We start from the raw sequence: 27150 nt of genomic DNA on the forward strand, positions 1-27150 counted from the left end.
ATTGCTTGTTTGGCCAAAAATTGGTAAATTATGTAATTTGGTAAAAAACATTAAAAACTACAATTCATTTGTTGAGTTTAGAATGAAAGCAATTTTACCTAAATTGCATGATTTAGTACTGTCAATAACAAGGAATCAAATGTTATTATAACAGGTTTCAACAGGCCAAGAATGGCCACGATAGAGCCCAGAGGGTTAAACTTTCTCCTACTATCCTAGTTTTGTCTTGCAAGACAGCCTGTCTGTTTGTCCCAGGATATTCCTGCTTAATATCCAAACCACGACCTGCTTTCGTCTGCTGTGGATGAACATTTGTAGTTTTCTCGTGTTTGCAACTATTTTTATTTGTAAAAATGTTAAATGCATATTTATTTCCCTAGCTGGCTGTACATATTTTTTTGTAAAATACATTTTCTTTTTAAAAAAATTTTTTTTTTTTAAATCTTTGAGTGTTTGTAGAGACCGTATCACATCGTCCTTTTCATTGCACCTTAGTAAAAACACACTGCAGAGGTCAGTGAAAATGGGAATATTTTACTTAGCACCTTCATACAGTAAAAGAAAAGAGAAAACAAAGTGCTACATGAACAGCTTTAATCTCTGCTGTACAGGAACAATGAAAATAAATAGAACATTTCTGTACTATATAAAAACTAGGAACACAAAGAAAACCAGAAGAACACAAAACCTGAACTGAAAACAAACTGAGCCAGGAAGCCTGAAAAAGATGATACATTTATTATTAGCTTGCTGTTCTGTTTATTAATAGCAAGCTACTATTAAGTCACTTAAATATACAGTTCAAAAGATTCTGCTGGTTACTTTTATTTCTTTGCAACATTTAGTATCTGATCCTGTTTGACTTTAGAGCCACAACAAAACGTTGAATCACAAATCTCCACAACACATTTAAACAGCATTGGTTCATCAGCCACAGTCTAATGGGGTCTGTATTTAACTGTGTCCTGGATGCTACTCACTCTCTTTGGTAAGGTTAAGAATGACTGTGGACAACTCGAATCATACAGATGCAGACATTTCAGAAAGCATTCTTTCTAAAGAAATTTTGGTGCTTGAAATAAAATGCTAAAAACTTACCTGAACAGTGTTTGGAGGGCGTCTTTCCACTTTACTCAAGTTCTGCCAGTCCTTTGGTCACCAGAGGCAGATGGACCAACTCGCCATCCTCGCTGTACAGCAGCACTGTGAGCTCTGGTTCTTGAGCCTAAACCGAGGAGGACAGTGAGATACTGACTGGAAGCAAACAAAAAAATTCTCAGGCTGTGAGACCAAAGATTTGACAGTATAAAGAGTGCAACACAGGACTTATTCTGCCTGATTTGAAGTTATTAGGTAGTCTTGTTTACATACACATTTATTATTTATTAGTTACACAATGGCAGTGTCCGTTGGTGGATCCTTTAAGTCAAAAGTTATGGTAAAGATTCATTAAGATGCTGGAAATCTTCAACACATTTGGCACCACATCAACATGATGGGAGCTAACCCTATTCTACAGTGGTAAACAAAATACTGTGAGGATTTGTGCATTCAGAACAAAACTGCAGCTTGATGTCCTTGAAGACGAGGCAGTATTTTCACGGCCTCTTTGTCTTTGACTGAATCATTAACCTGTTTTGTTACATATAACTCCATGAAAAGTGAATTACTGATATTACATTTGCTCTTGACCTTTATATATAAACGTATGAAAAATTTGTTTGTATTTACAAAAAAAATCAGAAGTGCCACACAGAATAAAAGGGCCATGAAGGCCGTAAATAGGACTGCTAGTAAAAACTGACTTAAGGAAAGCAGGTTTCCATCTGCTGAGAAAACATTTTCAGCAACAACATTTATGTTTGTTGTGTTATCTTAGAGCTCACAGTGAAAGATAACACAGCTAGTTTAGTTTAGTACTGTTTCCAAAAACCTATCATGGCACATTTTTAATGACATTTCTTTAATAAATGAAACTTATGTCTTTTGAATGTAATTTCTTAGTTTTAAAAACAGTTATGTTGTGTGTGTTTCATACCACAACAGAGGCTGTGATGTTTTTGTGTAACAGGTCGATCATTTCCATTGCAGCCTTCATGCTCCATTTGGGGCTGTAGGGCAGCACATTTTCCTCCCTTGTGACACTCGGAGCTTTGAAGCCAGCGACTTTGACTTTTAGTGCCCTACATGGAAACTCCAGCAGCTCAGCTGGCATTTGGCGCAGCCTGCCAGGAAGCAACACATTATGAGAACGCCACTCAACACATCCGCATGTCCACATCATCTGTTTATCAGTAGATAAACCCCATTCAGGGTGGGTCTCAAAGAAATTCAAAGTTAAACAAACAGCAGCTTAAGACTGGAGCCTACATTAAAAGCCAGGATATCTTTTTCTTATCTGGCTTCACTTACACCAACATCAGCAGTCAGGCTAAGCGGTCACATGATGGTGTTTATCAACTGGATTAAGTCACCCTAGGGTTTCTCAAACTAGCTGCGAGTGTGTTCACATAAAACAGAAAGGAATGGCACCATATGCTCAAATCTCTACTTGCTGATTAATTAATTACCATGATGATTTACCCAGTAAGTGAACCACCTATGTAATACTGAAAACCCAGTTTAACCCAGTGATTTTGTGTCAGCATTGTCACCAGAAGATATATCCCTCTCACTTCTTCTCCACGTCATTTTTCTACGACAAGCCACAAATTTAATGCCTATAAAGTTTTCCAACACTTGGTCTGTAGCATGTTTCTACATTTTCTCATATTTTTCAGAGGAAGTGTGCTAGTAGGATGATAAGATTCATACTTGCTGGTAGGTAGAGTGTCATCAGAGCCAAAATCGACGTGTTGTACCAGGAGCATGACAGGTTCTGCACTGATGAACTTCATCAACCTGGCTCGATAGTACTTTCCATCACTGTACTCAGCGAGACATGGACCACCTGGAAACCACAGAGTGTTGGGAGGCCCCAACTTAGTGAGTCTTGCACAGAATCGGCTGCGACTTGGTGACTGCTTGTCATCCGGTAAAAAGCAACAGTATTCCTTGCTTTAAGCTAGAGCTGGGCGATAGAACGATAACGATATGTATTGCGAAATAACTTTCTCGATAGAAAAATTAAACTATTGCGATAGGCCTCATCCCTCTTGTGCTCTTTAAAAAAAAAACAAACAAAAAAAAACAGCCAATCCAAATTAAGTAGCGCAGAGCCGAACCAATCACAGCCGCAGCGTCGCGTCACGTGACTTGTTACGTACAGCACAAGTCCCAAGCCGGTGTTCTGACAAACCATCCTACTTTGGCAAAACGTGCTACCGTAAGTAGTTTATGCACATTTCTGCTGTCACAGAGTCATTCCAGCATCAATTTAAGTAGGTATGACGGTTTGCCACTTAACTTTGCCCATCAGAGTATGCTTGTAGCTCATATGCATACAGCCAGAATGGTTTGCCACTTCATTTTACCCGTTAAAGTATGCTTGTAGGTAACATTCACAAAGGTAGCATGGTTTGGCACTTAATTTTACCCGTCAGAGTATGTGTGTAGCTGTTATTAACAAAGGTAGGATGATTTGCCACTGAATTTTAGCTGTTAAAGTACGCTTCTAGCTCATATTCAGAAAGGTAGGATGGTTCGCCACTGAAATGTAGCTATTAAAGTATGCTTCTAGCTCAGATTAACAAAAGTAGGACGATTTGCCACAAAATTTTAGCAGTTTAAGTATGCTTGTAGGTGACATTCACAAAGGTAGGTTGTTTTGGCACTTAATATTACCGGTCAGAGTATTTTTCTAGCTAATATTCACAAAAGGTAGGACAATTTGCCACTGAATTTCGTGTTGTGCGCAGAAACAACGCGAAGGATGGTTTGCCAGGTAGGATGGATTCCCAGAACACCGGCGCCGCACGTATTTGTTTGGCAAGCAGCCAGCCGCCGTGCCGCCCGGGTAATGGAGGAAATGAGTGTGCCGACTAGAGAAAAATCAACTGAGAGCGTGACCGAAGGTTACCGAAGAGAAAACAGATGATGGTTCCAATGCAGGAGAGATTGTTGAGCGGAAGAGCCATAGAAGTTCTGTAGTGTGACGGTATTTCGGCTATTTCAAGTCTGACAAAAAACAGAGTAGCGTGCACTGTAAATTGTGCCGAAAGCAAGTCTGGTAATACAATAAAGCGGCGCAGCTCAATCTCTGACTGGAAGCGCTAATTCGTCATTCGGCTTTTGTCAGACTAAAGTAACTGTTAAAACTGTTTGAAAAGCTCAGCTATACAACAAGGAGAGATTGAGAATTTCCTTTTAGTTCTCAGTTTATTTGATATTGACAAAAGTTAGTCAGTTTTGTCTGTTCTTCTGTAAAACAAACTAAGATTTATTTTTAGAATTAATATTTTGTTTCTAAGTGGAATTGACAATTTAGTCTGTTTCATTTGTTCTATTTTGAAACTTAAACGCTTTAGCGGCTGCCTTTTGTGTAGTTTGCAATATTTGCCTTTATTTATCTGAAAAAGTCTCATGTTCCTTAAGTACATCTACCCTGTTGAACTTATTATGGGAAATAAATATTTAAATAAAAACAAGCTGCTGATTATTTCACATTTTACTTGTGAGCAACGGCACATTTAAATCTTACAAATATAGTTATTTGGCTTATATCGTGATAGATATCGTTATCGACTGAAATGAAAAAAACATATCGTGATATGAAAAAATCTTATATCGCCCAGCTCTACTTTAAGCCATCTTCAGTGTGTGAACAGATACAAGAATAGAGGAGGGAGAGGAGGGGGAAATCAAGCATGTCACTGAAACACGAAAAGCCACATTAACATTTGATGAAATGCTACATGCATGGTAAACATTGCGTATATTTCCAAAGATGGGGACCACCAAGTACAAATACTTTGTTATTGTAGTTAAGATGTAGAATTTTCAAGTATCTGTACTTAACTGGAGTATTTATTTTTCTGACAACCTTTTACTTTTTTAAACAAATCTCTCTTCTTAAAACTCTACATTTTCAAAATGGGTACATTACTAACTCATTAAGGTTTGTTATTTTCTGTGACTGCACATCTTGACAATTCTAATAGATTTAAATCTAAATGAAGGAAACATTAACACATCCTACTGGTGTATCCATCACTGTTGCCTTCTGTCAGCGAAGAAAGAGGCAAAAATCATACGATTTATACATCATTGACAGCACTAAACTCAGAGGTTAAAATGAGCCCTAATGAGCTACAACAGTGTTTTTGGTGTTGAAGTCCACAAGTTGTGGTCATGGTCATCATCTAGCTAATGCACATAAAGAGTGTAGGACTTATTTTAGGTGACAAGTAATTTCAATATTTTGACATTTCTAAAGGGGTCAGAATACCCTCTGCATTGGTCACGTTGCGCACCTCTGTAACATCATCACACAGTCACTACTATTTATGCCCACCATTAAGGCACAGGAAGCTGCTGCAGTATTCTCCTGAATGATAGGTGTCGCTGCTTAGACAGCACTGCCACATAATCGCTATTACAGGAAGGTAAGAAGTCAAAACTGGAGGCAAAGACTTTGCAGTGTGAATGAATCTCCACATCTGCTTAAGTAAAGAATATCTGTGCTTCTAATATCTCTGTTCATTTCAGATATATCTCAAAGATGTTACTTGCTTAAATCTTTTAAATCTGTGTCTGGATAAAGTGAAACATTACCCTCGGGGAAGTTGCTAAGTCGTGGCAGCGTGTCAATGTTTCTATTGATTCTGGTCAAAGCTTCATCTAGAGACTCTCCGTTAACCTTTACATCAGCCGTTCCTTCCAAAGGCCACAGGAAGAGCTGCAGGGGAAACAGAACAATCTCTTATTAACAACATTATTCTTATCCGCTTTGTTTATTATAAACATTTTTTAATATGACAACAGGAATTATGTATATAATTTATAATGTAGAGAGTTGCTACCTCATTGGGGGTACACATATGCTTGACCACAACTTTAAAGTGCTCCCCCTCCTGTTGCAAGTTCGGGTAGGTAAAGGACCCCAGCATTAGTTCCTCCGGGTCTCTCAAACCCTGAAAACACATCATCATTATTGGTCCTATACCCCATCTGCACACTAGGTGGAGTAGAGACTCTGATGCATCTACATAGGATCTATTTATGCACACTATAACACAGGAAACAGATTTAAAGCATAACTTGCTTTAATTACTGTAAAAAGCTTACAGCTTGAGTAATATTATAGGTCTTATAATATCAATGAAAACTGCCCCCAGGTACATGAGAAGATGACCTTGATGGTGAGATCAGCCAAATTTACACATTTCTTCAGTCTTATTATAATACCTCAGTGTTAATATCCCAGACGTCAAAGACGGGAGCAGTAGGCATCACTGTGAGGTGCTGCAGAGAAGCACACATACTCCTGAGTAAATTACTGGCATTGCTTAATTTCGGAAAAAACAGTCTATCACACACAGAGACCTTATCTGGCGACACAGTCCGATCCATGGAGGCATGTTCATGTTGGCAGAGGATCCTGCTGAGGCTCAAACCATCTATGAAGAGCTCAACAGTGACAGGTCCTCTTGGATCAGCTGGCAGCTCCTACCACACAAAAACAAATGCACACAAGGGATCATATACATATAATTGTCCACATATGTTTATAAACAATGACTCATTTGTGCATTTTTACCACAACGTTCATATCCACACTGCGGTTTAGTAACACCTCTCTCATCAAGGCCACTGCATCCTGCTGCCATTTACCACCAACCTGAAGAAACAGAGGCACAAAAGTAGAATTATTTCCACTTTGATTCTATTGTATTCAAGAAAAACATTGTAATTAGGCTCTCATTTTAGAAACTATAACTGGCTTTATGGAGGAGGTAATCTTCTGCTGCTCTTCAGGGATAAACATTTATTCCATCAGCAGTCTTTTTTTTTTATTCTTTTTTTTTATTTAACTTTTTTCCCCAACAAATATAAGACTGGTTCACATCCAAAATAATAACACTACACAGCACTAGAATATTACAACATTATGTCCATAACTGTTGTCCTCTAGGATCCAGTTTATAGGTTACTCCCAGTGCTTCCAGTGGTCTCTTCCATTTGTCCACAAAAATTTGGGAGCTCCCATCAATATAATGTCCCAGCCTGATCAGAGTCATAACTTCAATGATGAGCGACTTCCATAGAGAAATGGAGGGAGGCTCAGCCCCCACCCATCTCAACATAATGCTTTTCCTGGCCAACATCAACAGTGACTGAATTACATGCTCATGTTGTACCAGTGAGACAGGAATATATCCCAATATACACATTAATGGGTTTTCTGTCACCTGATGACCAATGGCTGTACTAATATTGGCGCAGACCTCCAAAATGACTGAATAATAGCACATTCCCACAAGCAGTGGAATCTAGTGCCCACTCTGACCTTACACTTGAGACAGTTTGGAGATATTCCCATATTATACTTACTATGAATATACGGAGAAATATACACATTGTGCAAAATTTTGTACTGCAGTTCTTTAAATCGGTTACAAACAGAGATTTTGGATGGAAGGAGCAAAATTTTGTCCCATGCCTGTATATCTATTTCACATTTAAGCAGCGTCCCCCAAGATTTTCTCAACCATGCCAGTTTATCCACAATTAGGGCATAAATCTCGGAATAAAACTTTGATACAAAATGTTTATGCTCCCTATTATCCAGAAAAAATTTCTCCAACCGAAAAGAGGCAGTTGAGATTTGTAATGATTTAGCATTTTTTAACACATAATTTCTCAATTGCAAATACTTATAAAACTCAGTCTTTGACATAGAATACTGGGACTTCAAGGATTCAAATGATTTAAACTCACCATGTTTAAAGACGTCATAAAACCTCTTTACACCTACTTTATGCCATCCCACAAAGCTTGACCCTATGTTTTGTGGCAGAAGGTCTGGATTATTTATAAACGTTGACAAGATATTAAACAGAAGACTACTGTTAAAAATTTTTCTCAGTTTTCCCCACGTCCACATAGCATTATATATCAGTGGGTTATGCTTTATTACGTGAGGTAAGTCATTTAGACGTTTCCCTAAGAAGTTAACAGGTGAGGATGGTTTACATAATACTTCCTCAATATTTAGCCATGGCAGATCAGAATGTTCACGTATCCAGGAAGAAAGAACCCTCGCTTGTGTTGAGAGGACATAATTTTCTATGTTTGGCACTCCCCACCCGCCCAGATCTTTCGGTAACTGTAGTGTCTCCAATTTAATTTTGGGTTTTCTTCCTGCCCAAATGAAATCCACTATAGCCTTGTTAATTACTTTAATATCTTCTGATTTCAAGATTGCAAACAACATGCCTGTGGGATATAATATTTTCGGTAGGATTACCATTTTAATGAGATTTATTCTTCCCAAAAATGATATCGGAAGTGATCTCCATCTTGTCAGCATCTCCCGAAGATCTTGAACCATTCCATTAATATTTTCTCTATACAAGTGTCCAACATTTGGTGTAACTTTAACTCCCAAATATACAAAACCTGATGGTGCCCAATGAAAAGGTTTAACATATAAAGGTTCATTATCCCCTCCACTACACAAAGTCATTATAACAGATTTATCAAAATTTACTTTGTATCCAGATATAAGACCAAAGTCCTTGATACACCTAATAAGAACGGGTAAAGAGTTAACCGGGTCAGTCAGTGTCAGAAGAATATCGTCTGCATAAAGCAGAATTTTATGTTGTCTATCCCCAATTTTAACTCCAAGAACACTTGGATTTTGTCTAATGGCCATGGCCAAGGGCTCGATGGCCAAAGCAAATAATAGTGGTGACAATGGGCTACCTTGTGCTGTACCTCTGCTCAGTGAAAATGGGGAAGATAACAAGCCGTTAGTTAACACAGATGCTATTGGTGATTTGTATATAATTTTGATCCACCCCAGAAAGTTTTTTCCAAACCCAAATCTTCTCATTATTTCAAACATATATTCCCATTCAATTCTATCAAATGCCTTTTCGGCATCCATAGAGACAACAACCCCAGGGATCTGATGAAAATTTAAAAAATGAATAATATTAAATAGGCGTAGAGCAGGGGTGCTCACACTTTTTCCGCATGTGAGCTACTTATAAAATGACCAAGTCAAAATGATCTACCCACTACAAAAATCCAAAACATATACTTATTTATAAATATATTGAGGATTCTTTATATCTACAATGTATATACATGCATAACCGCAATATCCAATATTTCACAACACAATTAACTATGTAAATTTTTTGTCATTACCTGAGTTTACTCTGATGACTTGCACTGAATTGAATCAGCCAGGGATGCATAGTCCGGACAGTAGCTGCTGACGGCCAGGTTTAAGAGAAAAAACCGAGAGCTAAAAATTGGAGTTAACTCGCTGACTAGCTTGTCAGTTTTACTACACTTCGCGCCGCTGTTTGCGCATGCGCAGCGACCTAAGCGTCAGAAAAAATCTGCTGTCATCTGACTGGCTTCCCTGTATCAATCAAGTGACGGGATGGATGATAGGCTGGCATCTATTTTTTTAATGCCATGCGATCTACCAATACTACCTTTGCGATCGACTAGTCGATCGCGATCGACGTATTGAGCACCCCTGGCGTAGAGTATTATTATAAGAATTCCTCCCCTTAATAAAGCCTGTCTGATCAGCATGCACGATAGAGCACATTACTTTTTCTTGAGCATGACTCTGGATTTTTATCTTTTTTAGCTATCAATGTTATATTAGCCTGGTACATAGATTCTGGGAGTTTTGATTCTTCAAATGCTTTATTAAAAACCCTTAATAATAAACTATTTAACTTCATTGTCATTACCTTAAAAAATTCTACTGGGAAACCATCTGCCCCAGGACATTTCCCTGACTTGAGTGCTTTATCCACCTCTATCATTGTTATGGGTGACTCCAGCAGGCTTACCTGATCTTCAGAAAGCTGAGGGAATACTAAGTCGTTTAGGAAGAAGCCTGAGTTAAGCCTTGTTATGTCCATCTCAGATTGATATAAGTTTGTATAGAATTCTCTGAAGCACTCATTAATCTGACGGTTTCCTACTTGTCTTTCACCATTCACATCCACAATAGCTGTGATAAAGGAACTTGATGGAGTATTCCTTGCAAGACGAGCCAGAAAGCGGTTAGGCTTACTAGCTGATTCAAAAAGCTGTTGTCTGGCAAGAAGGACATCTCTTTCAGCCTTTCGCATTATCAAATTACGCAAAGATGTCCTGGCAATATTAAGCTCACTTAATGTTTCAGCTGATTTTGTTACATAGTATTGTTTCTCCAGCTTTTTTTATATTATTCTCGATCTCTAACTGCCTTATTAATCATTGCTTCCTTTTATGACTTGTGTATGAAATAATCATCCCTCTCATGTAAGCCTTATAGCTATCCCATAAAGTTCTCGTGTCTATCTCCTCTTTATCATTTATTTCTAAGAATACTGTTGTTTGCTCTGTTATGAAATGTATAAATTTCTCATCCAAAAGAGACAGTGTGCTCATCTTCCAAGACCTAGAGCGCTCAATATGTCTCATGGGTTGAATGGTTAAGACAACAGGAGCATGGTCAGAGAGACCTATATGACCAATATTTACCTGCTGAACTAACTGACTGATACACTTGGACATAAAAATATAATCTATACGAGATGCTGACAAGTGAGGGTTAGAATGGAAAGTGTACTCCTTAGACAGTGGATTATAGTGTCGCCAGACATCTATAAGGTCAAGCTCATTTATAATTTGCCAAAGGGCTTTGGAGTTTTTGGTCAACATAGATTGTGGGGGAAATTTATCCATTTTAGGGCATAAAACACAGTTAAAGTCACCCGCTAATATTATATTAGCACAGTCCATGTCCACTAATTGACTAAATAATACCGTATAAAATTCGCCATCCTGTGCATTCGGCGCATATATATTACCTAGGAGAACAGTTTCCCCATGCAACATCCCTTTAACCAATATATATCTTCCTTCATTGTCCTTGTGAGTGGCTGTAACATTGAAGGGAAGATTTTTGTGTATAAGGGTAATAACCCCCCTTTTATTTGTGGAGTAGGATGAGAAAAAAATTTGACCAACCCATTCTCTACAGTATTTTCTGTGTTCATCATCTGTCAAATGGGTTTCTTGCAAAAAGCAATGTGAGTCAAATCTTTCTTCAGAGAATTTAAAATGGACTTTTTTTTCACCACATTGTTGGACCCTTTAACATTCCAAGTACTTATCTTAACTGACATATAGGAAAAGTAATGTATATATTGTGCTGTTTACATATTTAACCAAATCTACATTTGACCAGTCTGAGCCTATTAACCAAAATAATTGAGCATAAAACAAGAACACTGGTTCCCAGCAAAACCTGAACACAAAGCCTGGAAACCTCAACCCTCCCCAACACAAATAACACAAAATAACAAAAAATAAATTACACATCTAGATGTACCCTACTCTAAAGTACAGCTGTGGGGGGCCACAAACGCGTAACATCCCTGCACTGGAGTGTATGTCAAAAATCAAAGTATACTCTATACCGTAGCTCGTTATCAATACTATAATGCTGTAAGCCTTGAGTTTGTAACTTACGTTACAATGACGCTGTCGTGCACCAACAGTTTATTTAGGTCTTGGCAATTTGCTCATATAGTCCTTGACATCCTGGGTGGTCGCGAGGGAGATGCTGGTGCCATCGGGGTTAAATATTTTAATGATGGCTGGATAAAGGAAGGAATATTTGATCCCCGCCTCTCGGAGAGCTTTACGCGCATTCGCCGACTCCTTTCTCTTTCGAGCCACCTCCGCGGAGAAATCCTGATAGAAGGATACTTTTCCTGCCTCTGTGTTTACGGTACCTTTAGCCCTGGCAGCCTGGAGAATCCTCTGTGTATCGGTGTAGTAATGAAGCCGGACCAGTACTGCACGCGGTCCCTCCGTGCCGGTAAGCCTCATAGGTGGTCCAGTGTGATGGGCTCTGTCGACTGTAATGGCACCCTGTTGAAGGCCCAGGACTTCTGGTATCCATTTTTTTAAAAAGTCCACTGGTGCTCTGCCCTCCGCGCCTTCCTTTATCCCGACAATCCTCACGTTCTGCCGCCGGCTCTGATTCTCAAAGCTTTCCAGACGCTCCATGGCCTTCTTAAGCTGGGTCTCGAGAGCGGCAATACGTGGCTCATTTGTAGCCGTGACATCTTCCAAGTCCGAGACCCGCTGCTCCACGGTTTCCATTCTTTCTATCAGATTGTCGAATTTCTCGGTGAGCTCGTTTATTGGATTTATGACTTCGGATATCTTGATATCCATATACTTGGATATGTTAGAAGTCACCTTGTCCACAATCACGTCATCCCGCAGTGTACTTAGTGCATCCTCAGCGTCGCACATGGTCTCCTTTTCGGGGCAATTGCTAGCTACCAGGTCACTGCTAGCTTTTGCTTTGACTCCACGTTTGCCCATTTCTCTCTTTTTGCTTGATCCAGGGTGTGCGAAAAACTCGTCTAGAGACATTATATAGATATTCGAGGCAACTTGTTGGCAAAAATGAGCTAAAATACCAATATTTTACAGCTGTCCAGTGCAGAGCTCATAAACTCACGTCTGCTCAGCTCGACGCATCACATGACATCAGCAGTCTTTTTAAAAAAAAATAAAAGATGGATGGAGTGACAGACACAATCTATTCCTTACAGGGTTGATGCCAAGCAGCTGGCAGATCATGCAGAGCTGAGGTACATCGTCACACAGGAGGATGGGGTACACATGAACCACCGGGATGTTCTCCACCAGACCATAATCGACATACTGCACCTGGTAATATAAACATGAACAAAAGTTGTATTAACGTACCATCAAATGAATGTTTTTAAATGTTATATGCAGTTTAGCATATAATATTGGTAAATGGACTGGTTCTTATATAGTGCTTTATACAACTTGTTCATTCACCCAATCAGACCCATTCACACAAGCACTTTTCTAAGTTGTCAGTGCTACCTAACTAACATTCATACACATTCACACTCTGATGCATGCATAGGAGAGCAACCTGGGGTTGGTATCTTCCCAAGGATATTTGGCATGGAGACTGGAGCAGACTGGGATCGAACCAACAACCTTTCATTTAGTGACCCGCTCTACTACCTGAGCTACAGCTGCCATTGATGACATATTGTAGTTGGAATATCAGAGATTATTCCATCAAGTGTAACTATTGATGGTAATACTAAATAAGCAACATATATTACTTTTTATATCACTAAAGCTAAAAATACAGTCAATTTATACTCAGTATCTTACAGAAATCTATCCATTGTCTGGCCTTGGTTTTAGCTTTTCTCTTGTTTAAATGGAATTCCCGACCTCCTGATTTAAGAAACATCTCTTCCTTCTCTCTCTTTTAAGTCCAAACTCAGAACCCACTTGTACAAAATAGCTTATCCCACATAACCTTTCCACTCTCCTATTTCATTTGTTTATGTCTTATGCTTTTGTGATTCTGTAAACTTCTTGCTTTTATGTCGCTTTTATTCTACTGTGTACAGCGACCTTGAGTGTTTTGAAAGGCGCTTTCAAATAAAATGTATTATTTATTATTATTAAATGCAAAATGCATTTACTTTAAAAGCACTAAAGGAAATAAAAAAATGGACCTTAACATGCCCTCCCAGCACTTCCAACAGCTGTCCTCGGTACCACAACATGTCAGGTCCAATGACAGCACAGCCCAAGACTGATTTCCAGGTGTAGGGCTTCTGTCTGGGCAATGCCTTCATGCTCTGCTGAATCCTCTCCTTAAGCTGCTCCAGCTGATAACCTGATAGATGACAAAATATACTTTAACTTTCACTTTAGACAGGTACACTTAATCAACCTAATACAGCAGCACTTTCCAGGCCTATTAATGACTGTTTTTAACAACAGGACTGTTCTTAAGGTCCAGCCCTGACAGCTAACTTTGACAGTTACTTCTCCTTAAAGCATATGCAGCGCAGTTAATATATTTTAAGCCCAATTTCCTTTCTATGATAAGATGTAAGCTATGCAAGTATGTAGAGGTAAAAAAATATAAATAAAAATAATGGCGTGATCTTTTGTGTACCTGCATTTTGGGTTCTCACATAAATGAGACCGTCCTCTCCAACAGCAGAAATGCTTATCTGAATGTGACCAAGACATGGCAGCTCTGGGGGTTGGTACAATGAAGTCTTTACCTGCATACACAGACACACACAAATATTGTCTTGGAGAATTATTATATACCACATTATCATTAATGACATTTTTGTCTATTTTTATAACACAAAATCTTGGTGTGTGCATAATCACCTTCTCAGCTGTCATAATGGAGCGAGGGGCTGGTTTTGGAGGCATGTGACCACTGACAGTGGATGACTGGAAGGGGAAGGAAATAACAGGAACAGATGGGGAACTGGTTTCTGTCTCACTCTTGTTTTGTACCTCTCTCACTGTAGATGGTGGATCCATGTCTTTGGGTTGCTGAACATTAATATTGCTGCAACAGGGCAAAGCCACAAACAAAAGACAGGATATACATTAGAAACATTTGCTTAAACTGGAATATCAACTAGTGGTTATAAAATAAATAAATAAACTCTGCTGTGTCTGGTTTTCTTATATTTACAATATTTCTGATGTTTTGCAATGTCTACCAGAAGTACAGGGATTCAGAAGAGGTTAAGAGAGATTATTTGGAGAAGGAGAATAAGCCTGTGCACACCAACACACCTGACCCCACAATGCATGTGGAACATGCACTCACACACCTTGGTTTTCTTTGCCTGAGCGCGAGGCCTTCACTAACCAGAAAATCTGCAATGCTGATAAACTCTCCCATTCTATTGGAGCAGAACAAAGTGACAGGTACTGGACGCTCATCTGTTAACTCCTTGAAAATGAGAAAGTAGTAGAGAGAAACATACTTTGAAAAGCAGAAAAACAAACAAACAAACACCCCCACCCAAAAAAACAGGCAAAAATCAAAGTAGAAAGAAACTGGGCGTGTCACTACCCGATCCGTACCGGAAACCCGATCGGTACCCCGCATGCGTGAAAGGTGTCTACTTCCGGTCGAAGCATTTTACGATAGTTACAGGTCAGAGTATCTGTTAAGATGTTAAGAATAACAAGTATCTCTTAACATGTTTCCGATAATGAAACATTTAATATAATGTAGACAAAAATAAAAAAATTAAAAGATAGTGACAGATCGGGACTCCCGATCCTTACTGCGCATGTGCAAAGTCAGACCGTACAAATCGGGTCTACCCGATCCGTACCGCGCATGTGCAGGGGTTTTCTTCTTCTTCTGTTCGTTTAATGGCAGTGTACTCCCCAGTGTACGAGGATACCGCCACCTGCTGACTGAGCGAATGAACCCTATTGTAAACTGAATTAGCGTCATTACAAACGTGTGTTAAATTTGATTTAGTGATAATCGAGTGTGTTTATGCTTGTCTGTGTGGAGAGGATTGTTGGAAAAGTGATGATAATGTCCGCTATCACTGTCAATTGCCAGTAAACACTTCATCTGGCTGCTGAATCTTCACGTGACATATTATAAAGTCTGTATTATTAACTCTGTCATTAGGCACCATTCTTCTTATTTTACGGCGCTGTTGTTCAATCGGGGAACACTTTCTGTTGAGGAGAAAAGCAAAAATTTGTTGCGGATACGGATTATTCATTGTTTAAATGTCCTGGTAGTCGAAAAGGAGGCAGAGCTGCCGAGAAATGCTAGGAGCTAACTGGGCGCTAACCGTATCATTCAAACGTATTGAATGTTGCAATGTTGGCAAAGAGAGGAAGTGACGTAAGATTTGCGCATGCGGGGTACCGATCGGGTTTCCGGTACGGATCGGGTAGTGACAGGGCGATAACGGGTGGAAAAGACAGGAAGACCTTGATCGTCATAACAGCCGAGGCTCCTGTCAAGTAGTAGGAGAATGAGTCACAGGCTGTATTTGTCCAGGTAGATCGGCCTCCCGTGGGCCTAAAAGGGACAAAGAGCAAATAAAAAGAAAAAGTGAGAAAGAAACACAAACTGGAGTAGTACACCTTTTATCCAAACCAGAGTACTGAAACTGTATGGCAGCAAAATCAAGCTGTCACATTATAGTAAAACTAATGGGGACACATCTATATACACCATCACAAAACTGTAACAGCACATTAACTGATTAAAAACTTTAAAAAATCAGAGGTTTACTGGTTAACATAACTACTATGATTATTATTATTATTACTACTGTCAAATTGTCATACTGTGACATTACATTTAAATTAAACAACCTGGCCCTACTTCTTATTGGCAAATATATTATACGTGTCCTTGTTTGTAATTAAACTCTGTGAGTGTCTGTGTGTGTGTAACCTGATGTCGTTAAGAGTGCACTCAAGTGCTAGGGAGCCAATCAAGGAAGATGGCAACGGTCGCAGGTTACTGACATCGATCTTCATCATCTTTCCGTGATCACACAGTCTCACCTGGTACCAGCCAGCAAAGACATAATCAGTGTTGATAATGCTATAATTATGCATTTAAAGAGAAATTCTAGTATGTCTGGACAGCTGTTATGAATCAATGGTTTGACCTCATTTTGCACCCTTAGAGGTAACAGAAAAAGTCATGCATAACAATGTAAATCAGAGGAGTCCTACAACCTTCCCATTAAAAAATAAATAAATTAAAAAAATCAACAAATCTTTATTATCTGAAAGTATCAAGCTACAGTTACTATTATATTCAACTGCAAATGATATACATCTCTGCCAACATGCAGTTTGTTGGATTTAAAAAAAAAGATTATTTACATGTAATACTGACTTTCAGTGCCATTTAACTCTTGGATTAAAAGAAAATAGTTTGATGGTGTTTTTTGGGAGCAACACTTGTTTTACCTCTGCACTGTCGCTAGATGTGACGTCAGAGCATATCTGTGCTCTCTCCCAAACTCCATTGAAGAGTGCAGCACAGTACATGTCTGCCTTCCATTCCACATCCTGGGGCTCTATTCGTGCACACTCCTGCTTTACCAGTTCACATATCCTGAAAAAACAAGCAACATGACAGTATATATAACTCCAAAGGGGTGTCAGGACCTCCTTAACAACTGTAGAGTAACTTTATGAATTTACAACATAAAGTGCCTTGAGGCCCAACACCTGTTCTTTTTTCCTCCACACAGTTTCCTCAATTTTTAAATGAACATGCTGCACACAATGGCAAGATATGTCAATTTTTCTATTAATATTAATTCTATTAATTTTCTATTTATATCTGTCGACTATTTGAAAAAACATGATTGTGCAAAAATAGTATTACATCTTTAGTGTTTTTCATACATCCAACTAAAGAAATGGAACAAACGATGTGTTTTGGCTGCTACTATAAAAGTTCTGATACAATTTAAAATTAATTATTTGCTTTTCATGCCTTGAGTTGGCCATTTTTTTAATGCTTGAATGATTCAGAGATCAGTTTTAAGCAAAAAACATTACAATGAAAATGATAAGGTACAAAGAGCGGACTGGAGAACCCAAGACCACTTAAAAATGACAAGAATGTCTGGAAGTAAAATAGAAAGAAACAAGAAGAGGGTCAAAACATTTACACAGTATTATATTATGGGAGTAACAACCAACTGCTTTATATGTTGTGATTTGTGTGTTGGTGCTCAATAAGAAGAGGGAGGAAAAAACAAAACAAAACAAAAAAACCCAGTTCAGTTCTTGACTTGCATTTCAAGTCTCCTTTGTCCCACACGCCATCAGACTGTTTAACTCCTCTCTGGAGGGGAGAGGGAGGGGAAACAGGAGGACAAAGGAGGGGGGAACAACTAAGCTGTAGTGCCTCTTCACCTCACTGTGCAATACCTTTTGTGCAATACTTTTGTAAATAGTCAACAGTGCAATAGACCTCAATACTTGAAATGTGCAATTCACTTGTATTTTTATTTTTTATTCCTATTTATTCTATTTATCCCCTTCGTATATTTAATTTATATTGTCTCTGTATTTATATACGTGTGTGTGTGTGTGTGTGTGTGTGTGTGTGTGTGTGTGTGTGTGTGTATATATATATAATATTCTGTAACTCTGTAACTTCTGTCGGTGCTGTGCTTTTTTGGAAATCGAATTTCCCAGAGGAACCCACCCGAGGGATTAATAAAGTTCTATCTAATCTAATCTAATCTAAGTCAGCCAGCCAACCTATCATACAATAAAACAGCTAAATCTAATTAATCTACAACCTAAATTACTTGTCAAGATACTAATTGGCTCAGCCTAGATCCAGACTTAAATCTAGGGGTGACCGCGCTTTTGCCCTGGTTGCACCTAATCTGTGGAACAACCTTCCCATTGCTATCCATGCGTCAGACTCCATTTTATCTTTTAAATCCCATTTAAAAACTCACTTATTCAACATAGCTTTTCCATCTACAGTGGGGCAAAAAAGTATTTAGTCAGCCACCAATTGTGCAAGTTCCCCCACCTAAAATGATGACAGAGGTCAGTAATTTGCACCAGAGGTACACTTCAACTGTGAGAGACAGAATGTGAAAAAAAAAATCCATGAATCCACATGGTAGGACTTGTAAAGAATTTATTTGTAAATCACGGTGGAAAATAAGTATTTGGTCAATAACAAAAATACAACTCAATACTTTGTAACATAACCTTTGTTGGCAATAACAGAGGTCAAACGTTTACTATAGGTCTTTACCAGGTTTGCACACACAGTAGCTGGTATTTTGGCCCATTCCTCCATGCAGATCTTCTCGAGAGCAGTGATGTTTTGGGGCTGTCGCCGAGCAACACGGACTTTCAACTCCCGCCACAGATTTTCTATGGGGTTGAGGTCTGGAGACTGGCTAGGCCACTCCAGGACTTTCAAATGCTTCTTACGGAGCCACTCCTTTGTTGCCCGGGCGGTGTGTTTTGGATCATTGTCGTGTTGGAAGACCCAGCCTCGTTTCATCTTCAAAGTTCTCACTGATGGAAGGAGGTTTTGGCTCAAAATCTCACGATACATGGCCCCATTCATTCTGTCCTTAACACGGATCAGTCGTCCTGTCCCCTTGGCAGAAAAACAGCCCCATAGCATGATGTTTCCACCCCCATGCTTCACAGTAGGTATGGTGTTCTTGGGATGCAACTCAGTATTCTTCTTCCTCCAAACACGACGAGTTGAGTTTATACCAAAAAGTTCTACTTTGGTTTCATCTGACCACATGACATTCTCCCAATCCTCTGCTGTATCATCCATGTGCTCTCTGGCAAACTTCAGACGGGCCTGGACATGCACTGGCTTCAGCAGCGGAACACGTCTGGCACTGCGGGATTTGATTCCCTGCCGTTGTAGTGTGTTACTGATGGTGACCTTTGTTACTTTGGTCCCAGCTCTCTGCAGGTCATTCACCAGGTCCCCCCGTGTGGTTCTGGGATCTTTGCTCACCGTTCTCATGATCATTTTGACCCCACGGGATGAGATCTTGCGTGGAGCCCCAGATCGAGGGAGATTATCAGTGGTCTTGTATGTCTTCCATTTTCTGATGATTGCTCCCACAGTTGATTTTTTCACACCAAGCTGCTTGCCTATTGTAGATTTACTCTTCCCAGTCTGGTGCAGGTCTACAATACTTTTCCTGATGTCCTTCGAAAGCTCTTTGGTCTTGGCCATGGCGGAGTTTGGAGTCTGACTGTTTGAGGCTGTGGACAGGTGTCTTTTATACAGATGATGAGTTCAAACAGGTGCCATTCATACAGGTAACGAGTGGGGGACAGAAAAGCTTCTTACAGAAGACGTTACAGGCCTGTGAGAGCCAGAGATTTTCCTTGTTTGAGGTGACCAAATACTTATTTTCCACCCTAATTTACGAATAAATTCTTTACAAATCCTACCATGTGGATTCATGGATTTTTTTTTTCACATTCTGTCTCTCACAGTTGAAGTGTACCTCCGGTGCAAATTACTGACCTCTGTCATCATTTTAAGTGGGGGAACTTGCACAATCGGTGGCTGACTAAATACTTTTTTGCCCCACTGTAGTTAGTGTCCCCATTTTATATGTGGTTCAATATTTCATTTATGTACTTCATCTTTTAGCTATATCTGTTCTTAGTAACTTTGTTCTTATATTCCCTTTTATTGCTGTATAATTAGTGCCCTCAACCTGATGACAAATGTAGTACTTTGTTTTATTTGTATTGTACTAATAACTGCTAACAGGACTAAGTAGTAAAGAATGAGCATTTTGAGTATGAGTATAGAAATAAAAGGTGAATCAAATAGACCATTACGGCAAGTCTGGGATGGTCAATTTGGTAAAGTAAATCCGTTGGGTATCTTTCTTCGCCTTTAGACAATAATTCTGATGGCAAAAGAACCAAACGGGACAGGCAAAAAAAAAAAAAAAATTATCTGTACTTTTCTATACTCATACTCTTGTATGAGTATAGAAAAGTACAGATAATTCTTGGATGAATGACCTATCTGTATAAATATTTCATTCAAGAAAATGATATAATCATAATGACCGTCTTGCTTTTTCAAAGCTGACCTTTTGAACTGAGAGTCGTACTGGGCGAAGCGGACATAGAAGCTGCTTGGAGAGTTGACATGGCAGACTCTCACTTTCAGGTCTTTGAGTTGGGCAGGGAGCTTCAGCTGAGGCTCAATTGGGTCCTCTTTTTGGTTTCCAGAGATTATTTGGTCTGGGACATCAACTAGCCCTGTTGCTAATCCAACCTCAAGTGGAGGGTCCCATATGGCTGAATCATCACCAGAGGGCCAGGCATTCTTAGGGTTCAGGCTACATCAGAAGGGACGTAAGTGGACAGTGACAGAAGAAAATTAAGTGAACTGGAAACAATGTACATTAAATTGGCAGAAAAGTGCAATGATTGATTGTAAGGAACAAAACAAAGAACAAACCCCCCCACCCCCCAAAAAAAATATAAATAAAGAGGCACAACAAGCACAAGATACATTAAATTCTTAAAGTTAGAGCATGAAAAATACTGCATCATTTGACTGCAGTTAATTGAGTTTGTTTTCTTACCCCTCCGAACTCAAGAACATAATCCTAGCTACGGTGGCTGCTGTTCATCTTTAGTGAATGTTGAATGTCAGTCCCCTGTTTACCTCGCATCTGCCAATATGTGTTCATGTCTATTTACTGTGGGGGAGGCTATAAAACTTTGTGAGAAGAGCCCGGGGTGAGTCAACGAGTCTGTGCAGCTCACCTCTGTCCAATAACAGCAATACTGAGGTGAGTTGCTGATGATATCCTGAACTCCAGCAAAGAACTGTAACGTTTACTGATAGTTTTAGCCGGAGTTACTGAAACTTTCTTTGAACTTGATCTAAAGTTGTTGGACTGAAAGCGAATAAACTCTAATGCGGTGTGAGAATGTAATGATGAGAAGTGTGACCTTTAGCTTGCATAATGTTAGCTTCTAACCAGCTATAGTTATACCTCATTGTCAGTTGCACAGAGATAGGAGAGACATGTTTATTCTGCTGACATGAAGTAATTGAGACAATATCAGGAATAAATTTGCATATTTATGGAACTTTTCTGACGTTAGGTCATGAGATGAGGCTAGAGGTGAGGAGGAAGAGGATAACCTTATATCCAGATACTGGTAACATTGCCTCTTTTCCTTTTCACTTCTTTGGTGAAGGGCGCCCCTTCTCAGATGGTAAAACATAGATCCCTCATATCTCTAATTAAAATCTGCTTCCACAGCAAGTGAATGTCTACAAGCTCTCTTTTTCTCTGCCTTTGGCGTGCTATGTGGCTGGTCTGTAGCCACATACATGAGCCATGATTAGGGGCAATGGTGATGTCCATCTAAGCCACTGTATTCAAGATTTGGGTTAACATGGCAGCTTCGACTACCCAGTACCCATTTTTAATTGATTAATTCTAAGTTTACAATCATTTCATTATGAGCAATTTGTTGGAAACATTTACCCGCTAATCAAATGAATGCCCTTATTTATCATGAACACTTTCTATTGCAAGTTCTATATCAAACTTGGGAGAACTAACCTCTCTTTGAAGCAGGCCAGCTCCTCTTTGACCAGCAGTTCAGCAATGCTGGTTAGTGGCTCATTCACTTCACCTTGAAACAGTTTGACTGGGAGAGGCTCAGACTTAGGGCCTTGTCCTGGAAGGAGCATACACACAACAAAAGATGACATAAATGGCTTTTTTGTGTGCTATGTTTACAGAGGAACTTATGTTTTACACTTCAATTAACAGTACCTGTAGCTATAATAGTAACCAGTTTTTGGTTGGCTAGGCTGATGAATCTGTTAGTACACGCATCGGTCCAAGACTCTCCATCCACAGGAATCACATCAGACAAACAGCAGTTGATTGCCTGCACACAGGAAGTCATTTCCTGTTGACTTAACCCAACGCTATTCAAAATTTTAACACAATATAAACAAATACACGTACATTTTCATTTTATGATAAAATATTAAACAAAATGCCAAAATAAGGTGGCAAATACACCAGACCAGCCCACCCAAAGCGCTTTGAGGGTCTCGAAAAGCGCTATATAAATGCAATCCATTATTATTATTATTATTATTATTATTATTATAACTAAACTCTATATGTGGGAAACACTGATAACTTTCAACCTTATCAAGGAGTGAGCACACACCCTCATGTTAGACCATTTTAATTGAACTGAACTGGAGTCAAGAAATGAACTCATTTTACTGGATGATTTTTAGGTATGTTACTTTTGCTCACAACTTACAGATACTGTAGATTCTGTTTACATGCAATAAATTCCGATAATGAATAATAATTAAAAAACAAAAAATACATAAAATTCTGTGGTCTCACCCTTGCAGGAAGGGCAAAGAACTCATCTTTGATCTTCCTCAAGTCGCTGACTGACAAGATTTTCCTGTTGCCTAAGTCAACAAACTGAACCTCCACTTTTCTTCCTCCTGGATGCCCTACACAGACACACACAGACAAACAGTTACAATAGTGTACAGCAAAAAAATAAATAAAAATGTTTTGCTGAACAAAGGTTTAAGAAAAGGTTGAAGATTAAGTGAAAAAAAAAATTATGTATGAAGAAATATCTTCATGAGAAAACAATGGTTCTGCTAGTCGATAACAAGTATTTGCAGCCTGAAAAATTGCATGGCAATCTGCTAACAACCAAAGAATCACAAGTCTTTGGTGCAGCATTTTCTATGCAACTAAGGAAGAGCCAGAAACCACTGCCAGCCATTTTCCTGTAGCAACCGATGCTTAGAACACATCCAATGTGAGATCAATCTTGAGTCATTTTTGCATGATGTTACATGGCAAACCCCAATACCAACAGCCTAAAATGAAAACCCACAACCTCGACAGCCTTAACTAGTAGCATGCACATTTATAATCATTTTCTGTAAATGTTTCCGTTGTTTTAACAAAGCCAAATGCTTACTGACTCAACCGAATAGTTCCAAAGTTTTAACCTAACCAAAATTAACTCCAGTCGAGGATGAGAACCACGGAATTGTTTTTGTTTTGCTAACAAAAATGCTGCTGCTGTTAAATAAACAAGTCTTTCTGATTAACATTCAGTTGTCATTTTTTTAAAACTTGTAACAGTGCATGTTTTAACTATGCAGCTGTTTAACAAATTATGAAAAATAGAAAATGTAGATTTAGCACCATTTTATCTGTTCACCTGCTTTTCAAACACTTATGTCCACTAATTACAGATTACAAAAGCCCAAATAATTTAATGCTGTGTGGGACAGGGTTTAGTACGATTTTCTGCCATTTTACTTGTACAGCTGAGAAGAGGGACATAAACTTATTGGTCTCTCTCTTCTCTTACCAAATGTGTGGTAATGCAACCTGCATTCTAGAAGGCGGACTGTGGAAGCAACACAGTAATATCAAATGAGATATTGGGAAAAGTACTACTTCCTACTACATTATTATATCAGACCACTAAGAAGTGCTAAATAATAGGTATGGTAAACAGGTAAAAACATTTATTCAATCTTTGACATGCTCACCCACACACTTACCTGTCACCTGAGCTCTGTACCACAGCTTATCATCTAAACGGGCAACACAGGATTGTCCAATCACAGGGCAGTAGATGCTGAGCTTGTCTTCTTCAAGCAATGCAAGATCATTGTAGAACTCTTGAAGCTTGGCTGAGAGCAACATGAACTCCATGTTGTCAACCTGGTGGCGATGTTGGAAGATAGATTCAGTTAACCAATAAGTGTGGGAAAAATTCAAAATGCTATCTCTGTCTCTATAAAATAAATCTATCTGATCGAAAAATCACTCATCTTTGGAAAAGAGAGTTTATTACAGAGAAATGGCTCTTTCCAAAATAAAAGCTATACTATCCGCTTCTTCTGGGCTATATTCTCAGCAGCATATTAAACATATCAGGTCCCCCATAAGGAGAATCCTGTGCTAACGGCTGTCTAAATGACTCGGGTAAAGTTTGTAGCATGCGTGTTTGTTGTTTTGGTCTGCTTCCACTTGTCTTTGCACTAGGATGATGTTGGCGTATATGCGCAGTCATATTCGTTGTGTTCCCACTAGTTCTGTCAGCGTTAATCTCATTAAAATTACATTAACGCCATAACGTGGCAAATCTCTGTTAATGAGTTACCGCGGATCGCCCCGTGCGTGGGTCTGGGCGGCATCAACACGTTAACAAGCTAACTGCGCTGACACACTAGTTCCCACCAATAGTTGGGTTGCGGTCACGTGGTTCTGATGACGTGCGGAGGCAGCGCGATTTTTGAGTGGAGGGCGGAAGTAAACATGGAGGACACTGTGGAGAGTCAGGAGAGCAGCTATTGTGCAACTTTAGACCCCGTTTCTCGGGAGAGATATAAACAGATAGTTAAAAAATATATCGGACGTGATCCGTATTCTTTGAAAATGTCCGAATACACCACAGAAGTAAAGGATTTGCCTACTATCGAGGCTGTGGATATCACCAACTACTTGGTCCTCCAGACTTCTTACTACACTAGGCAGCAAATGAAAGCTTTCAAGAGTCTGGAGGCGTACAATTTTTTTGTCAGCGGGTGGGTCCACAACCTTGGAACAAAACGTCTCCGTGATGGATACAGTTTGGTGTTTGCAAGGGTGAGTGTTTGTTCTTATATTGCTTTATCTTAAACACGCTAACAGTTAGCGGTAGCGGCTTTAACGTCAACAAACATGCCACATCCTTAGGACTTCGTTAGAGTGACAGTTGTTTGTTTCAAGGTAAACCATTCTCAGCGGTCTAACGAGACACCTCTGAAGACTTGGGTAATTGCAAAGGAGGATGGAGAAGTGATTGCAGCTCATTGCAATTGTATGGCAGGGTTAGTAGCCTGTTCTCCACTGTCACTAGGCTCAAATCCGGGCTCTCAGCCGTCTGTTGCATATCCAAAATCGCCTCTGCACATCGATGCTGTTCTGCCTTAAGCTTCATTCTTTTCTCTCGTTTGAGAACTGATTCCGATCTGGGTTTTCGTTCGTAGCCGAGATTGACCGTCGGAGCCCAGTCCTCCGACTCTTCGTCATCCAAAGCACTTGGGCAGCCTATAGTCCCAATCAAGTCAATATTAGACTACTAACTTAAAAGCACTAAGTAAACGAGAATTTAACGACAACCTAATGCTAATAAGTTCGTTTGCAAACATAACATTACCTCTGACGAAGTGGTCGCTGCAGACACGGGCATTGGCAGACTCTGCTCCTCCCGACTGTAAACGTAAATTTAAAATCCATTTTTTCCTACGTTTTTCGGTTAGAATTTTCCATTTTTCTCCTCTTCGTTGGGCTATTTTTGGTACCCTAAAATACCGTTTATCAGTTTCTCTGGTCGACCTACTGGAGCATCCGTAAACACAACAGGACATAGGCATTTTGCGTACTGTCTGTCTGTGATTTTGCGCTTATCTTTTTCACTTCCGACCGCCAGTCAAATTTCGCGCTTTACGTCGACGTCACGTCTACGTCAAATGAAACCTAGCTATTGAGCATTGCGTGGCACATCCAACATACTGTTTTACTTTTGTCCATGACGCGCTTACCATCAGGGTCATACTTCACATGAAAACCAAAATAGGTCCAAAGGCCAGATCTGAATGAGGGTGGGGGAGGTTCAATTTTGGGTAGCGTTGAGGCAGTTGGCATGTTGCAACGGGCTTAGCTTCTGTCTTGCTAGCTTGCGCTGCGCTCAGTGGATCTGCACCCAACAGTGCAGATCCACTGAGCGCTCAACACAGACAGCATCGTCAGAAGAAAGTTGATGAAATAAATAAAAAATTTTGTATTGTTCGATACATATGCGTACCGAACCGAAAGCACCATATCGAACGGTTCAATATCGATACGTGTATTGTTGCACCCCTAATAATTTTTCCCCCCCCACGCAATGCAATTTGTGTATTTTTTTTATTTAAATTATATTGCTGGCATCTGGAATTAATTGGAGGACATTACATATTTATTCATGTTCATGTGTAGTACCAGGTTGATGTAGAAGTTAGCAGGGTTGTTGATATGGCACACCATAGCACTGATCTCGCTGTTAATCTTGGGATATACAGGAGGGTAGTACAGCAGAGGCTTCCTGCTCAGCGTCACTGGAGAATAAAACCTATGAGCAGTTTTTGGGGGAAACATAGACAAGTTTAGGCCATTTTCGTGACAGAGCTTCAAAATAAATTTATATTCAGTCCTAATGAATAACATTTAATTCTTATGGGTTTGGGTTATATGACATTTATGGGTACCTGGCTACTTCAATGAAAACAAGATACTCTCTGATAGAGAGGAATACACTGGAGCTGAACTGTTCCACGGGAGCTTTCCGCAGGTCTACCAACAAAGACTCTCGGTCCTGACCCAAAGGCCGCATCTCCACTGCTGCAGAGCCAACCACATTGCGGAATTCAACCTGTGCCTCTTTACTCCAGCCCTTTGTCTGTGCCACACACACACACACACACACAGACAATATTTATCCACAATAAAAAATACAACTAACATTTCAAGAAGC

General features: G+C 39.5%; 1 protein-coding gene across 1 annotated transcript in view; it reads right to left on the reverse strand.

The window, feature by feature from the left end:
- Positions 1-518: 518 nt before the first annotated feature.
- The window catches only part of rnf17 (ring finger protein 17), a 38661-nt gene continuing 12029 nt past the window's right edge, over positions 519-27150 (reverse strand). The window contains exons 15-38 of the mRNA XM_026144059.1: positions 26885-27075; positions 26619-26748; positions 24152-24314; positions 22956-23071; positions 22359-22476; positions 22143-22260; positions 20646-20897; positions 16984-17131; positions 16457-16569; positions 15985-16075; positions 14850-14971; positions 14392-14578; positions 14165-14276; positions 13716-13879; positions 12754-12873; positions 6698-6778; positions 6484-6606; positions 6346-6402; positions 5961-6071; positions 5713-5836; positions 2815-2950; positions 2039-2225; positions 1099-1225; positions 519-718 (exon numbers count right to left, since the gene is read on the reverse strand). Coding sequence (XP_025999844.1) covers positions 1130-1225; positions 2039-2225; positions 2815-2950; positions 5713-5836; positions 5961-6071; positions 6346-6402; positions 6484-6606; positions 6698-6778; positions 12754-12873; positions 13716-13879; positions 14165-14276; positions 14392-14578; positions 14850-14971; positions 15985-16075; positions 16457-16569; positions 16984-17131; positions 20646-20897; positions 22143-22260; positions 22359-22476; positions 22956-23071; positions 24152-24314; positions 26619-26748; positions 26885-27075 — 3060 coding nt within the window. The 3' untranslated portion in view covers positions 519-718; positions 1099-1129. The remainder of the gene's footprint in view (positions 719-1098; positions 1226-2038; positions 2226-2814; positions 2951-5712; positions 5837-5960; positions 6072-6345; positions 6403-6483; positions 6607-6697; positions 6779-12753; positions 12874-13715; positions 13880-14164; positions 14277-14391; positions 14579-14849; positions 14972-15984; positions 16076-16456; positions 16570-16983; positions 17132-20645; positions 20898-22142; positions 22261-22358; positions 22477-22955; positions 23072-24151; positions 24315-26618; positions 26749-26884; positions 27076-27150) is intronic.

This window comes from Astatotilapia calliptera, chromosome 16 (assembly GCF_900246225.1).
Source record: "Astatotilapia calliptera chromosome 16, fAstCal1.2, whole genome shotgun sequence".
NCBI classification, from domain to species: Eukaryota; Metazoa; Chordata; class Actinopteri; order Cichliformes; family Cichlidae; genus Astatotilapia; species Astatotilapia calliptera.